The 17,223-nt window shown below is 42.7% G+C and overlaps 1 protein-coding gene across 10 annotated transcripts in view; it reads left to right on the top strand.

Moving 5' to 3' along the window:
• Window positions 1–17,223, top strand: part of EVL (Enah/Vasp-like) — a 172,355-nt gene that overhangs the window by 81,462 nt on the left and 73,670 nt on the right. Inside the window, exon 1 of one of the 10 annotated variants that reach the window (XM_063793868.1) lies at window positions 11,543–11,999. The exons of 5 other annotated variants lie outside the window; for them this stretch is intronic. In XM_063793868.1, coding sequence (XP_063649938.1) covers window positions 11,989–11,999 — 11 coding nt within the window. In that variant the 5' untranslated portion in view covers window positions 11,543–11,988. Of the gene's footprint in view, window positions 1–11,542; window positions 12,000–14,099; window positions 15,066–17,223 lie in introns of those variants that run through there. 4 more of the 10 variants (XM_001153142.7, XR_010151268.1, XM_063793867.1 and 1 more) reach the window with 4 other exon arrangements.

Raw genomic sequence — 17,223 nt, forward strand, 5'->3', positions numbered from 1 at the left:
TGAATTTTGGGGGCCACAGTCAGTCCATAGCAGTACACAAGCAAAAGAAAGATTAACATAATAATAGCTTTTAATTCTGCTGTCTTATTCTATATTTTCTATTTTTTATGCTTTTTCTCCTTGTTTTTTCTCATTTCGCCTTCTAATGGATATATTATATTTCTTCAGTTGGGTGGAAAACTATAGGTTCTATTTTTATTCTCCTCATGGCTACTCCTCCCTTAGTGTGACCCATGCTTATACGTATTTTTCTTTATCGTCGTTTTAAAGTTTGTCAGTGTCTGCAGCTTCCTTCAGTCTTTAATATACTCTTACTGCCTTCTGTTCTTCATAGAGTAACACCCTATACGTATACAAAAGTTGTTGTGTCTGGAATTTTTGAGCAAAGTTATGGATATTTTATTTAAAAATAGTCATTGATTATCATTGATTACTCAAACATCATTAAACCTTAGGCAATAAGAAACTTTATGAGATTTTTGTTTTAATGTGAATGTACTAAACACCACTGAATTGCACACTGTAAAACTGTGGCTGTGTAACCACCATCTTTATCTAGTTTTTATATATTTTTATTACCCAAGTTCAAGCTATTCCCCCACCTCAGCCTCCTGAGTAGCTGGGACTATAGGCACATGCTACTGCACCCAGCTAATTTTTGTATTTTTTGGTAAAGACAGGGTTTCACCATGTTGCCCAGGCTGGTCTCAAACTCCTGGGCTCAAGCAATCCTGCCTCAGCCTCCCAAAGTGTTGAGAATACAGGCGTGAGCCACTGTGCCCAGCCCCTCTTGCATAGTTCTTTTTATCACAAAAGGAAGTTCCGTATTAGTCTCTTCCCTCACTCTGTATCAATCGTATTTTTTGCATTTTATTATTTTTGGACTTTTTTTTTTTTTTTTTGAGACAGAATCTCACTCTGTTGCCAGGCTGGAGTGCAGTGGCATGATCCCAGATCACCGCAACATCCGCCTCCCAGGTTCAAGCGATTCTCCTGCCTCAGCCTCCCAAATAGCTGGGATTATAGGCACGCGCCACCACACCCAGCTAATTTTTGTATTTTTAGCAGAGATGGGGTTTCACCATGTTGGCCAGGATGGTCTCGATCTTCTGACCTCATGATCTGCCCACTTTGGCCTCCCAAAGTGCTGGGAATACAGGCGTGAGCCAGCGTGCCCGGCCGACGTTTTGACATCTTTATGCGGCCTTGTTGGCTGGGGAAGAGACTGCCCCTCCCAGGGTTAGCTAATTCCTAGAGACAGTAAGAAGCTTTTGTTGGTGAATCTGTCTTTCGTATACAAACCAACCAATTCTGAGTCCATACCCCAGCCACTTCCTTTATCTGATGCTCACACACCAAGCCAATATTTCCCCTGCTCTAAATCAACCCAGAACCAGGTCCCAGACAACTAGGGACACCTCCTAGGCCCCAAAGCCTGCTAGAATTATTCAGGTATAGCCTTTTCTAAGCCATTTATCCTGCCTGCCTTGCCTTCTCTGTGGAAGCCCCAGTAAGGGCTGTGGCCTGTGCCTTCCCCTGGCTCCTGCCCCCTTATTGACTCTGGTGCTTCCCCCGTGGCCCTGCATGTTGTGCTGTGCCTCTTATTTTGTGGGGGAACTGTGAATGACATTAAACTTTTCTTTCAATGGCACTGACCTCTTTATGTCATTCTCAGTGACCTTTATAAATTAACACCCAGGCACACATCCCCTGTCACCAGCCCGTGACAACCACTAATCTGTGTCCTGGCCGGGCATGGTGGCTCATGTCTGTAATCCCAGCACTTTGGGAGGCCAAGGTGGGCAGATCACCTGAGGTCAGGAGTCAAGACCAGCCTGACCAAAATGGTGAAACCCCATCTCCACTGAAAATACAAATTAGCTGGGCGTTGTGGCGCATGCCTGTAATCCTAGCTACTTGGGAGGCCGAGGCAGGAGAATTGCTTGAACCTGGGAGGGGGAGGTTGCCGTGAGCTGAGATCGCACCATTGCACTCCAGCCTGGGCGACAAGAGTGAGACTCCTTAAAAAAAAAAAAAAAAATCTGTGTCCTCTCTCTTTAAATCTGCCTATTCTGAGTATCATATAAATGTAATCATATAATATGTGGCCTTTCATGTCTTGCCTTTTTCTCTGCGCATAATGTTTTCTAAGTTCTGTCTATTGTACCGTGTGTCAGTACCTCATTCCCTCTTCATGGCTTAAAAGTATTCAGTTGGATGCTCCCACTTGCCATACCCTGCTATTTATTCCTAGGAGCAAATTTTATTTTTGCTAGAATATATACAGTAACATTTTTCCAAAGAAGGTCTGTATCTGGAAAACTTTCTGAAATCTTGTATACCTAAAAATATATTTCTTTCTTCCTTACATGTATATGATAGTTTAGATTGGTATAGAGTGAAATGTAAGGTTCAAAAATTTCTTTTCTCCAGCATTCTGAAGATAATATCTCATTGTTTTACCCTAGCTGAGGTGTAGAAGTCTGGTCTGATTTTTGTTCCTTTGTAGGTGACTTGGTTTTATGTGGAAAGCTTTTAGAATTGTCTGTCTCTGCTGTACTTAGATATCGTAATCAGTGTTTGTGTCTGTATGTGTGCATGTGCACACTTACGTTGTTGTCTTTTTTCTTTTTTCTTTTTCTTTTTCTTTTTCTTTTGGAGACGGAGTCTTGCTCTGTCACCAGACTGGAGTGCAATGGCTCGATCTCGGCTCACCACAACCTCTGCCTCCTGGGTTCAAGCCATTCTCCTGTCTCAGCATCCCGAGTAGCTGGGATTACAGGTGCATGCCACCACACCCTGCTAATTTTTGTATTTTTAGTAGAGACAAGGTTTCACCATGTTGGCCAGGCTGGTCTCGAACTCCTGACCTCACGATCCGCCCACCTCGACCTCCCAAAGTGCTGGGATTACAGGCGTGAGCCACCGCGCCTGGCCCACGTTGTTTTCGTATCAGTTCTGTTTGGAACGCTGTTGACCCTTTCAGTCTTGAGCTCTTACATCTTTCTTGAATTCTACAAAATTATCTGTCATTTCATCTTTTTTTAAATTTTTTTTTTGCTTCTGAGATGCCTTTTACACAGAAATTGATACTTCTGTAGTCCCTGTCCCTTTTTCCCTACCTGATGTTTTTGGGTCAACTCTTTGACCCGATTCTAAGTTTCTCATCTTTGCCTCTTCTGCTGAGCATACTTACTGAGTTCTCTATTTCAGCAATTATATTTTTATACTAAAAAAAAAATTGCTTGGTTGTTCTTCCTTATGGCTTACTCTCACTTAATGTTTTAAGTATCTTCCCTTGTGTCTCCAAAAACATTTATTATACCTATTGGATTTTTAAATTCTATTTCCCATGGTAGAGGTTGCTTCATTTGTTATCTGTCTTTTAAGTTTTTCTTTTATGGTACTTGCATTTCTCAGAGATGTTATAATTTCCTCCTGGAAATTAGTAATGATGTCCGTAGAATATTCAGTTGCCTTGGCTAGCATATGTGGTCTACTTCTGCTGCGGATGAGTTTAACCAGGAGTGTGGTTGGAAGGGAGTACCTCAGGGCAGGGTGGCCTGGTATTGGAGGCTAGACTCAGCAAACTCTAAGCTTGAAAAAATGAGGCCCTATCTGTCCCCTTTTCATATCACTAGTAATTTGTGCACTTCTTGAGTCCCAGTCCTTTCAGGCAAAATAGCTTAACAAAGATTCTGAACACATACCATGTACCAAGAATTGAGCTGCCCACAATTGATTATAAAAGATGAATAAAAAATGATAGTCCCTTCCTAAAGGGTAATGCTCTGTGACCACTAAATAGATAAAATTTCAAAATACAGAAGTAGCACAGCAGCAGGAATAATTTTCTCTATCCTGGGGGCTCAGTAAACACTTCATTAAAGAAGATACAGGCAAATTGGATCTTGAAGGACAAACCCAAGTTTGCCTGTAGATGGGGTAAGAGGTTGTTTCAGGAGGTGAGGACAACTGTGTTTACAAGGCACAGGAGCCTGAACCACCAGGGCATGTGCTAGAAACTAGATTTCCCACTCCCAGGAGTCCAGTGGTGGGATTTTACCTTTCCCCTTTACTTCTCCCTTTATATGATGAAAGATGTATATGGAGAAAGATTATATGTAGCATAGTGTCCTCATGAACACCAAGTCCACGGAAGTCTAAGGTCACAGATATCGGTGAAGAGCCATATTACAGTCCCCCTAAGAGACTGCTCAGCTGACATCGGGGTTTCTTTATTTGGCCATTCACACTTTCTTTCCAGATGCTGTAACTCTGGAAATAAAACATTTTCTGAGGACAAGTCTCAGATCATCAGAAAAATGATTTGGAGTTTGTTTTTTTTTTAATCTGAGTTTGTTGTTCTTCATGTCTTCCCTCTGGTATAAGAAACAGTTGGACTTCACAGAGCAGGCAGGCTTAGGCAGGCCCTATCAGCAAGAGCTGGAACTGAACTGTGAGTGAACTGGAAAGGAAAAGGCAACTTTTAGCGTCTTGTGGCTGGCTGAGCTATTTTAGTGTAAACTTTTTAAAGAAATGTCTCTCAGGCAAAGTGGTTGAGAATACCAGAATCTCTGGCAGATCCAATTTCCATTTTGGTTTTTGGAGCCATAGTTGAGGTTCTAGGAGTCAAATAATGATAGCACATATAAAATATTATATTTAAAAAGCCTAATGCAGCATTGTTAATAGGATTTCATAATGTGTTAGAGACTATAACTAATTTTGGGTAGCCATTTCTCTGTCCTCCTTTTCTCTACTCCCAGGACACAAGGGCTTTGTACTCAAAACACCTTGCCTTCTTAACACAAATTCTCATGAAATGTCATTATTATACAAACATAATTCATTTCTTGTTAGTGAAAGACCCTTTCATTCACAAACATCCCAATGAGAAAGAAAGAGAAGTGAGATTAGTCTGTTTACAGAAAAGAAAACTAAAATCCACAGAAGAAAGTTGACTTTCCCAAGTCACCACAGCAAGTTTTGGAACTAGATCTCCTAAGTAGAGTGTCTTCTAGTATAGCTCTGTGATTTATTTTCAGCCCACTCTGCCTTCTCTTGGAGTCTGGACACATGGAAAGCACATCTTTTAATTCAAGTCAACACAGTTGTTGTTTATTGAGCATTTACTGTTTTCAAAATCCAAAGCCAAATGCCTTAGGATTTAATGTCAGTATCCTGTGTGAGTGTTGATGCCCGTCTTCCTCATTCATTCATTCATTCATGTATTCATCTATGCATAGTTATTCATACAATCACCACTTACACTGTACCTACTACCTAAGCAGTATACCAGGTGCTGAGCGCAATTCATGGTATCACATTATAAGATGCTACCTCAAACAGGATACGTTTCTTAACTTGCTCACTAAATTGCTTCACAAGTGCCAACAGTTCCTATTCTATCTTTCCAACATTTTCTATTGCCCTGACATGAACGATTTAGGAATTGGTAGCACTCCTGCAGTACATGGTTATTTATAAGATCATTTTTTTTTCCATCGGACCTGGAGACACCAGGGTCAAAGTAGAGACCTGAATGCCCAGGAACATACAGCACGTCAATAACAAAGCAAGGGTTGGAACCCCTATCTCATAGCACCCTACTCAGAAAGCTTGCCACATTTTTTGCTTCTTTTCATAATTCTTCTCAAGTGCTTCATTAAAGCTAGATGATAGAGTTAAAATAGTACCCCCAAAAGGTTCACTCTTACCTGTTACCTACCTAGTGAAACTGATAAAAGACAGTAGTAACGTGTGAAGGACAGAGGAAATGAGGGGTGAAACTGAAAGGCACTTCTCACAGAAAAGATGTTTACTCTTAGGCTAGCATCTTCAGAAAATGAAAAAGAATACCCTTTGGTAGTTTAATAATCATATTTGACTTCTGCCTCTGGCCATGGCAGAATAATGGTAATGACTTGCTCTCTTGACAAAAGCAACTATGAAACTGTGTAAAATATGTGAAGCAACTGAATATACAAAGGGTACTGAGACTCATAGAAGATATTAAATCCCTGCCATTTTCAGACATTGGACAGATAAGATAGGACTTTGATTCTTGAGAGAAGAAACACCATGAGAAGCCCCTGGCTTTCTGCCTGCAGTCACTATCTAGTCTTGGCATGGAGTGGTGGAGCCCAAATGGAAAGGTGATTTTAGTCAGCTCAGTGGGCAGAAATTAGAATTCTACGCCACTGAAATAGTTGGACTTTGCAGGGCAAGGAACTAGAGAAATGGAAGCCCTGTGACAGGGCAAAGACAGCAGAGTTCTGTGTAAGGATTCTATTTGGATTGTTGGCTGAGGGCTGGGTGTGCATGTACAGAGTGAGATTCTTCATGAGGCCTGGCAGAGATCGCCTGCTGTAGGGCTGAGAGCTGAATGATGATGCCAGAGGTCATTCAGTTCTGGGAGATGTTGCAGATCCGGCTTAACCTGAATGAAGAAACCTCCCAGAACACCTCAGGCATTCAGTTGAGATCCCAGAACTGTCACACTTTAGGAGTAGGACTGTGCTCTTGAGTCAGATGGGGGGGTGGTTGCAGAGGAGGGGGACACCCTAGGGCTAAGTTCAAAATGGAAATAGAACTGAAGAAAGGTTTGAACCAAGCTTGGTAGCACCAAAAGGATCTGCCAGTAATTTCCCTGACTACCAGAACAGACTTCACATCTTTAAAGAAAGATAGCATAATCCAGACTTTCTGCAATGTATCATACAGTATCTAACATACAATCATAAGTTAGTGGACATATAGAGTCAGAAAATATGACATATACTTAAGGGGAAAAAAGCAGTCAGTAGACCCTGAAATGCTCCTGAAGTTGAAACGAGCAGGCAAGTTCTTCAAATTACCCATAATAAATATGTTCACAGACTTTAAGTAAAAGGTGGATAAAGTGAACAAACAGGAAATCCCAAAGGAGAAATGGAAATTATGAAAAACTTGCCCAGTGAAAATTCTACTACTGGAAATGAAATGAAAAATTTACTGGATGAGACTAAAAGTGGATCAGAGATCCAGAAGAAAGGGTAGTGGACTTGGAGACAGATCAATAGATATCTAATCTGAAAAATGGGAAAATATTTTAAAAAGGAATTACCAGTGCCTTGTGATAATATCAGGAGGTCTACATACGTGTAATTGGAGTGCCAGAGGAAGAGGAGAAAGAGAATGAGGCAGAAGAAAAATAATTGAGGAAATAATGACCAGAATTTCCCAAATTTGGTGAAAAGCCTTAAGTTACATACCTAAGAATCTCAGTGAAACCCTAGCAAAATGAATGCAAAAAGAACCACAGCTAAACCCATCAAAGTCACACTGCTGAAAACGAAAGAAAAAGAAAATATTAAAAATGACCAAAGGAAAAGGGATCCATTGCATACATTATATGTGAATGATGGCTGACTTCTCAGAAACCATGGAGGCCAGAAGACAATGAAACAATACCTTTAAAGTGCTGAAAAACAAAAAAAAAACCCTCAGTATTCTCTATTCACAAAAAGTGCTTTGAAGCTTGAAGACAAAGATGTTTTTCAGATAAAAGAAAACTAAGAGAATGTATTGCCAACTTACCTGTTGTACAAAAAATCCTAAAGGAGGCCAGGCATGGTGGCTCACGCCTGTAATCCCAGCCCTTTCGGAGGCTGAGGTGGATGGATCCCTTGAGACCAGGAGTTTGAGAGCAGCCAGGGCAACATGGTGAAACCCTTCTCTACAAAAAATACAAAAATTACAAAATACAAAAAATAGAAAAATACACCAGACATGGTAGCACATGTCCTTAGTCCCAGCTACTCAGAAGGCTGAGGCAGGAGGATCATTTGAGCCTGGGAGGCAGAGGTTGCAGTGAGCTGAGATCACCCAGCTTGGGTGACAGAGCAAGACCCTGTCTCAAAAAAAAAAAAAAAAAAACAAAAAGAAATGCTGAAGGAAGTTCCTCAGGCTGCAAAAAAAAAGATACCAGGAAATTCAAGTGCTCGGGGATGGATAAAGATTACCAGAAAAGAGAAATATATGAGTAAACCTAAAGACTTTTATTTCTTCAATACACGCACACACACACATGACTTGAACAATCCCGGGGTTAGGGTACTGGCCCCTCGAACAGTTGAAAATCCACCTAAACTTTTGCATCCCCCAAAATTTTAGCTATTAAGAGCCTGTTGTTGACAGGAAGCCCTACCAATAACATAAGCAGTTGGTTAATACATACTTTGTATATTATATGTATTATACACTGTATTCTTATAATTAAGCTAGAGAAAAAATTTTATTAAAATCATAGGTGAAAATACATTTTCATTAGTTTCACTAGTCATTAATTGGAAATGGATTATCTTAAAGTTCTTCATCCTTGTCATCTTCACATTGAATAGGCTGAGGAGCAAGAGGAAAAGGAGGGGTTGGTCTTGCTGTCTCGGGGTGGCAGAGGTAAAAGAAATTCCATGTGCAAGTGGACCTGGGTCAGGCATGGTGGTAGCTCATGCCTGTAGTCCTAGCACTTTGGGAGGCTGAGATGGGAGGATTGCTTGAGCCCAGGAAGTTGAGGCTGCAGTGAGCTGTAATCATACCACTGTACGCCGGCCTACGCAACAGAGTGAGACCACGTCTCAAAAAAAGAAGTAGTAGTATAATGGACCTGTGAAGGTCAAACCTGTGCTGTTCAAGAGTCAGCTGTGTGTATATATCTATATATGTATATGTATATATGACTGTCTAAAACAAAAATATGTAACATTGTATTTTGAGTAACATATGACAGACAGCTACACCATAAAGGATGGGAGTGGAGAATGAAATTATGCAATTATGAAGTTCTTAACATTTTACTGAAGTGGTACAATATTAACTCTAAGTGTACTCTACAAAGTTAAGAATGTATATTGTAATCTCTAGAAAGACCTCTAAAAAAAAAAAGAGGTATAGCTAAAAAGTCAATAGAGAAATTCAAATGGAATTCTGAAAAGTATTTAGTTTACCCACAAGAATACAGGAAACGAAGAACAGAGGAACCAGAAACAGACGAGACAAACAGAAAACAAATAGCAAAGTAGTAGACCTGTATCCATCTATATCAATAAACTAAATGTAAATAGACTAAATACCCCAATTAAAAGATAGAAATTGTCAGACTGGGTGAAAATGCAAGACTCAGTCATACACTACCTATAGGACATACTTTAAATACAAAGATACAAATCGACTGAAAGTGAAAGGATGGGTAGTAGGCAGAGTAATGCCATCACCCCGCCCTAATCCCTAGAACCTGTGACTGTGTGACTTTACATGGGATGGGCATGGTGATTCATGCCTGTAATCCTAGCACTTTGGGGGCCAAGGCAGGAGGATCACTTGAGGCCAGGAGTTTGAGATCAGCCTCGAAAACATAGCAAGACCCCATCTCTATTTAAAAAACTGTTTTCAAATTAGCCAGGCATGATGGCGTGTGCCTATAGTCCTAACTACTCAGGAAGCTGAGGTAAGGAGGATCACTTGAGCCAGGAGTTTGAGGCTGCAGTGAACTATGATCACACCACTGCATTTCAGCCTGGGTGACAGCAAGAGACCCTGCCTCTAAAAAAGTAAATAAATAAAATGTTACCTTACATGGCAAAAAGGACTCTGCAGACGTGATTAAAGTTGTGGACCTTGAGATGGAGCAGTTATTTTGGATTATCCATTGGGTCCAGTCTAATCACACGAGTCCTTAAAAGCAGAGAACCTGTCCACACCGCGGTCAGAAAGAGATGTCACTGTGGAAGAAGGGTCGGAGCAATGCTGCGTGCTTTGAAAGTGGACAGAGGGGCTATGAGAAAGCAATGCAGTCAGTGTCCAGAAGCTGAGAGAGGTGAGCAAGAGAGACCTATGTGGAACTTCTGATGATGTTGGGCTTCTGACCTCCTATCATCTTACAAAACTCTAAGATAATAAGTGTGTGTTGTTATAAGCCACTCGGTTTGTGGTAATTTGTTACAGCAGCCGCAGAAAACCAATGCGGCATGGAAAAATGTACCTAACAAGAGCTTCAAGAAATAGTGACAGAATTAAAGAGGGAAATCCACAGTCACAGTTGAAGATTTCAGGACCTTTCCCTCAGCAGTTGATAGAATAATTAGACAAAAACAAACAATAGCAACAAAAAGTAACAAGGACGTAGACGTTCTGAACAATACTATTAACCACCATGACCTAACTGACATTTTAGAACACTGCACCCGACCAGTTTCAGAATACACATTCTTTCCTTGTGCATATGCTACATCCGCCAAGGTAGACTGCATGCTGGGCCATAACACACATTTTGATAAATGTGAAAGGATTGAGATCATACCAGGAAAAACAAAGGAAGAAGTCACACCAAGTATGTTCTCTGGCCCCAGTAGAATTAAATTGGAAATAAGTAGCAACAGATATAGGAAAACACCAAATATTTCAAAATTTAACAAAGCACTTATCAATAATCCATGGATAAAAGAAGAAATCACTAGAGAAAATTAAAAATATTTTGAACCAAAAGAAAAAAGAAAACCGCAATACATCCAAATTGTGGTTTGCAACTAAAACAGTGCTTAAAGGGAAATGTATATCATTAAAAGCCTTTTAAAATGCATTTTTAGCATTCAAAGTGCATTCATCTCTCCAATTAGAACTGATACTTCTTTTGTACTGTACTCTGTACAGCTATTTTTCACTATATCAATAATATTTTAATGGATCTATTAAATATTTGCTAACATTATCAACCTCTTCTTTTCTAAACCATAAAAGTCCTTTAAGGACAAGTACAGTTGTTCTCAATTTTTTGTCTGTGATTTCTAACACAGTGCATGCTTCTTAGTGAGTTCTCATTAGATTTTGAAGGAAAGATTGGACTGGATCTTATCTTCATGAGAACCCTGTGGAGATAGGCAAAATAAGTATAACCCCATTTTACAGTTGAGGCCACCCATTTAATAAACAAGTGACAAAGCCAAGTTTCCAGTATTCCTCAAGTGTTTTCCTTTCAGGCTCTAAATTGCTGACTTAAATGTCATCATTAGAGAGAGTTGTCTCCTCGGTAGAAGTACAAATTTTGTTCCAGAGTCAAATATGAAGACTTGATCAGTGGCCTGGCGCGGTGGCTCACGCCTGTAATCTCAGCACTTTGGGAGGCCAAGGCAGGCGGATCACCTGAGGTCGGGAATTCGTGACCAGCCTGACCAACATGGAGAAACCCCGTCTCTACTAAAAATACAAAATTAGCTGGGCATGGTGGCACATGCCTATAATCCCAGCTACTCAGGAGGCTGAGGCAGGAGAATCGCTTGAACCCAGGAAGCTGTGGTTGCGGTGAGCCAAGATTGTGCCATTGCACTCCAGCCTGGGTGACAGGAGTGAAACTCTGTCTCAAAAAAGAAAAAAAGACTTGATCAGCTTATAGCCTTTATCATCTAGTCTTCTATTCTCTGGAGAGTCAGTGGGGACTCTTCCGAGTTCTTGTAGCCTTTTCTTAAGGCCTATAGGAAGTCATCTGTGCTGAGCCTGCACTTTCTATAACAGATGGAAAACTGAAGCCCAGACGTCTTAAGTGGCATTGACTTAGACAGACTATAGAGCTAGTTAGTGGGGGGCCAGCACCATGACCTGGCCCCTACCTCCAGCAGGCTTCACCCACCCTTGCACCCTTGCAGGAAGCAGTTAGAGGCTTGAGGTTGCCAGCTGTGGGGGGTTGGGCCTGTGCAGTGCCTCTCAGCCGCCCACGCTGGTGGGGCTCTGCAGTGTTAGCTTCTTGTTTCTCTATTTTCTACCTAGGTTTCAGTTTTTCACTTGGGTTTGTTTCCCCTTTGTCTCTGGTTCAGCTTCCTTTTCCTGTTTGGTTTTAAGTAGGCTATAAAAATCAAGTTGCTGTCTTCAGAGGGTCTGTGGTCCTCTGATCAACATAGGCTGGTGGGAGTACAGGACTCGCCTCCTCAGGGTTCCCTGTGCTGCCACTTTTCAGCCATGGCCACAAGGTGAGTACTGGAACCAGTGCAGGGGACAGAGGGATGTCAAGAGGAAACCTAGAATCTTAACGGTGAATGGGCTGTAGAAATTATCTCAGGTCCCCTTAGTATACTGATCGAGAAGTCCATGACCAGAGGGCAGGGGGCTTACATGAGGTTACACAGCAGGTTAGTGACAGTCTGCTCCCTCTCTAGCCGCTGGTCTTTCCATTACACAGGCCTGTGTCTCTTGATGCCTGTGACCTTTAATGGCTTCTGAGTCAAGGACTTACTTAGAAATTAGCACCTGCCTCTCATTATAGGGAGGAGGGTCTGAGCCATCTAGGGGAATTGTTGTTTAGCTCAGAGGTACATTTGGTGAGTCCTGGCCCTTCTCTCTAGAATGACCCGAGACTGGTTGTTTTTTCTAAATATAGGCAGAGAGGGTTCTTTTTATGATAGGAACTTCATGAACTTAATAGCAAGAGTCCTGACCCTCCACTTGAGAGACTTGTGGACTTAGGCTATTGCTGTTGAGCACATGTGTGAATACCAGCCAGTCTACAAACCGCACTCCTCATTGAGATTGTTCTCTCTGAAGGTGAGATTACATTTTGGACCTGCCTCTCCCCTGCCCTACAACTCTGAAAGATTATAGATGATAGGACAGACAGACTTTTATCCTGTGGGGTTTGGGGCATTTGTTTGATTGACTCATGACAGCTTTGTTTTTTAGCATAAAGTAACAATCCCTCACTTTGAAAATTATTTCACAATTTCCAAAGTGCCATTTCGCCAGTTTTCTTATTTGAATCTTAACCGTGTTAGATTGATGAGAACGCTGTCATCACTCCTGTTTCGTGCTGAGAAAACCTCTGAAAAGTTGTGGGGTTTGTCCAAGGTCACATGGCAGGTTGGGGAAGGAATGGAACCAGGGTTTAACAAGGATGGCCTCATCCGGTGGTTTTCGCAGCACGCTACACAGGCACAGAAGCAGCTTGCAGTGAGTTGTTAAAATTGACATGGTGATAGGTAGAACTTGTCCAGGGCTGCTTATTTTCCAGTTGGCTTTATTTCTGATCCTGTCATTTTAGTAACTTTCCTTTAACTTTAGAGGACTCGTGAGTGGAGCTTTAGAAAACAGAATGCTTTTCATTTCAAAGGCATATCAACTTCCAAAGTCATTTTCAGTTGTAAATTACATTGTGAAAACTTCTAGCAGCTTATTCTACCGTGTCAATTACTAATTGCAGAAAATTATATCAAAAGTAAATGAGGAGGCACAGCAATTTCTTTTTCAATTTTAAAATCATAGAAATCCTAGAAATTTCCATCTTGAAAAGACCTTGGAGGTGATCTACAGTAGATAAGATGTTTTGGGCATCTTATTCTCCACTTCAGCCAAAATAACTCTGCTTTTATGTTTTCTATGTATTCCTTGATAATTCATTGAGAAAAAACAGTCATTGTTGGTGGTGGTGATGACTTTCAAGTCTGAAGATTACACTAATCTAGTCCAGCTCTTGAGTGCACAGATCAGGAAATTGAGGCCCAGTGTGGAGCAGAATTTGTGTACGGGGAGCGGAGTAGTGGCTGAACCAAAGCAAAAGCCCAGGTTTTCTGGTGCGTCCCTCCCCCGTACAAGGCTGCTTGCACTCTGCCACAGGTCCCCGGCCTGGCACCATAGTGACAGTCCTGGTGGAAGCAGCGTTCGTGGAGCTGCAAGGTCAGCAGCCATAGGAGCTGTGAACTTTTCGTTTTTCCTCATGCTGACTGACACACGGGGATACCGTGGCGCCTGTGGTGGGGATACAAAGGACCTTTTAAATGTGAAAATATATCTTACCAGCTCTAGCTCTGGCTACCCACCAATCAAGAAACAGTTTCCAAGCCCTGACTGGATTAGGAGCTGGGAATTCTCTTGAGTGCGTGACAACATACAGAATGCTTTCACTGACGTTATTTAATTATCGCAATAATCCTGAAGGTAGTGTTGTGGGGCGTTTTTGTTTTTGTATTTTTTAGAGATGAGGTCTTGCTTTATTGCCCAGGCTGTCCTCAAACTCCCGGGCTCGAGCAAGCCTCCTGCCTCAGCGGGACTACAGGTGTGGGCCACCACACCCAGCTAGCATTGTTTTTATTGTTTCTGTTTCACAGAAGGAGAGAGTAACTTGACAAGAGACATAGCCAGTGAGTGATAGACCCAGGACTTGAACCTGTGCCTCCTGACCACAGATGCTTTGCCCTTTTGCTCTTACGCCTGAATTAGAGCTGCCTCTGTCCTCAGGGACTGATAGGGAGTGAAGAAGACAGCACTCACAGAAATGAGGAGGCGACTGGCTGTGAGGACCCTGCAGCACAGAGAGTAATAAGCATAGACAGGAGGGGCAGTAAGAGTTGAGAAGTTGGGGACTGTCAGGGAAGACCTCAAAGAGAAAGTGGGATCTCAGGTGAACTTTAAAGAATAGGGATGATTTTTTAGAAGGCACTGGCAGGCATCACAGGCAACCAGTCACCCAGCGGCTGCTCTGGGTGCTAGGGACACAGTGGTAAACAAGACAGGCAGTCTTGTCCTCAAACTGAGGGCAGAGTAGGGAGGCAGAATATAGTCAAGAAACCATCAACAAGAGATGTGAAAACAATAGAGCAGTGTGGTAGAGAATGACTGGGCCACGCCTTAGCCAGTGCCCTCTGTGGGGACATGAGGCAGCCATGCTAAAATCTGAAGATTTTGGGGTGGAAAGGGCAGCAAGTATCCTCAGCTGGGGACGAGGCCCTGAAATAGGAACGGTTTGGTGGGTTCAAGGGTCAAGAAAAATACAGAGGCTGGAGCAACATGAAGAAAGAAGAGTGAAGGCAAATAAGGGCACAGAAGGCTTTATCAGGCCCAATGGCAAAGCCTGCGAGCTGTGCTGAATTTAGCGCGTATGTCAGAATTTAGTTAGGGGAAGCCTTTGGAGGGAGGGTTTGAAGCAAAGGGAAAGACATCTCATAGAAGCTTAAGAAAATCACTCTGGGCCCTGTGTGGATAATGGCTGGCAGTGTGGCAAGAATGGAGGCAGGATGACCTCTTGGGAGGCTACCGCAGTCATCCAGGTAAGAGGTGAGGGTGGTTTGGGCCAGCAGTGGAGCAGTCAGGGTAGGCGGTGAGAAGTCACCAGATTCAGGAAGTGCCGTGGTGCTGTAGCCTCCAGGACTATCTGGTGGATCACACATGGGCGTGGGGGAAACATGAGTCAGACATGGCTTAGGTGGGTGGTGATTCCTTTCACCACGCTGGGGCAGCTGGGGTGCTAGCTGGAAGAATCTGTAGAGGTGTGGGCCTAGCAGCACAGGTTCCCAGGAAATGTGGGTTGAACAAGGCTGACCTGAGCAGGAACTAGCTGAGGTCGCAGTGCAGCAGCAGGAAACGTGATATGGATGAGTGATATGTCTGCCACTTTTGGGGCCAGCCAGTTAATTTCGTTTCCTTCCCTGGTCTCTCTGTTGTCTTTGGTAGGCTATGGGTTTTTCCGAAGCACGTACTATCTTCTAACATATTATAGAACTTACTTGTTTTACTGTATACTGTCTTTACCCCTCAAGAATGTAAACTCCCAGAAGGCAGGGATTTTCGCCTATTTTGTTCACTGGTGTATCCCCAGTGCCTAAAACATTGCCTGGCAATACACATTTATTGAACTGCTGGATTTAATTAACTACTTTGATATATGGTCCTGAAGATTCCTGTGCTACCAAAGTTGCTACTCAGTGGAGCTTCCTGGTGTGGCATGTTAGAGAAGAGACCAGAAAAACAGACATTTCACTTGCTGTCAGGTAGTGAAGGAGCTGTGGCTGCCTGGGCACAGTTATTACTGTTTATTCCACTGTGCTGCACATCTTGAAGCTGTAAAGATATAAGAAGTCTCACACAGCCAGGGTTCAGCTTACAATCCTTCGCACCTAATTGTACGCCTTTGTGTGAGGGTTTGGAGGAGTCTCCAGGAACACCTGGTGTTTCCTTTCTCACAGGTATTTCCAGTCCTCACAGGCAAGTCAGAGAGTCCCAGAGGCAATTGAACAAGCCCTCAGAGATCACGTAGTCCGTTCACTCTCCATGGGAACCTGCACTTCCCTAGAGACCTGTAGCCAAATCATTTGGAGAGCTTCTGAAGCTTCTCTGCCTTCCTCTGTCTCAAAGAATCCCATGTGCCTCTAGTTGAGAAACATTCCTCTGGAGATTCTAGGTTATTCTCATGAGAATGTTACGATACTCAGGTGGGCTGGGGCAGAAAATGGATGAGAACTAGTGTAGTCCAATGGCTTCACTTTGGTAACTGAACCCACAGAGGAGGAAAATAACAGCAGCTCAGCTTTTCTGAGTGTTATACACCAACCATTATGCTAGTTACATGATATACATACTATTTAATTCTCATCCTTTGAGGTTTTGTATCACTATTGCCACTTTACAGATAAGAAAACAAGGGTTGGCCGGGTATGGTGGCTCACTCCTGTAATCCCAACACTTTGAGAGGCCAACGCAGGTAGATCACCTGAGCTGAGGAGTTCAAGACCAGCCTAGGCATCATAGTAAGACCTCCTCTCTTAAAAAAAAAAAAGAAAGAAAGAAAAGAAAAGAAAAAAATGAAAATTAGCCAGATGTGATAGTGCATGCCTGAAGCCTATAGTCCCAACTTCTCAGGAGGCTGAGGTGGGAGGATTGCTTGAGCCCAGCAGTTCAAGCCTGCAGTGAGCTGTGATCACACTACTGCACTCCACCCTGGCGACAGAGCAAGACCCTACCTCAAAAAGAAAAGAAAACAAGGGCCTACAAAGTATCGTATTCCAGGTCACATTGTTGTCACTTGACGGAGCTTTTGATCTCTGAGAGGATCAAAATCTGCCCTCTCAGCTTTAACTTCTCAAAGCTAAACTTGTCCCAATTTGCAGAGTCAAGGCTAGAATCGAGGCCCTCCTGATCTCTATTTTGCAGTCTCCATCATTCTGTGCTGTTAATACCACAAGAGACAAAAGAGACCTCGTCTGTTCTGTAGCACCCCGTGCCTGCGTGCGTATCTCTTGTCAATGCTCTGTCGGCTCAGGATATCTCCTACCAGCCTAGAGCTCTTTCAGAGCAGGACGCTTGTGTTATGCATTCATGTTTGTCCCTGTGCCTAGTAAATAGCACAGAGTCCAAGTGGCTACTTGTGTCTTCAGGGGTGTTTGTAAGGGCAGAGCCGGGGTCTTCATTCCCAGGCTGTTGATTCATCCT

This window comes from Pan troglodytes, chromosome 15 (assembly GCF_028858775.2).
Source record: "Pan troglodytes isolate AG18354 chromosome 15, NHGRI_mPanTro3-v2.0_pri, whole genome shotgun sequence".
In the NCBI taxonomy this organism is placed as follows: Eukaryota; Metazoa; Chordata; class Mammalia; order Primates; family Hominidae; genus Pan; species Pan troglodytes.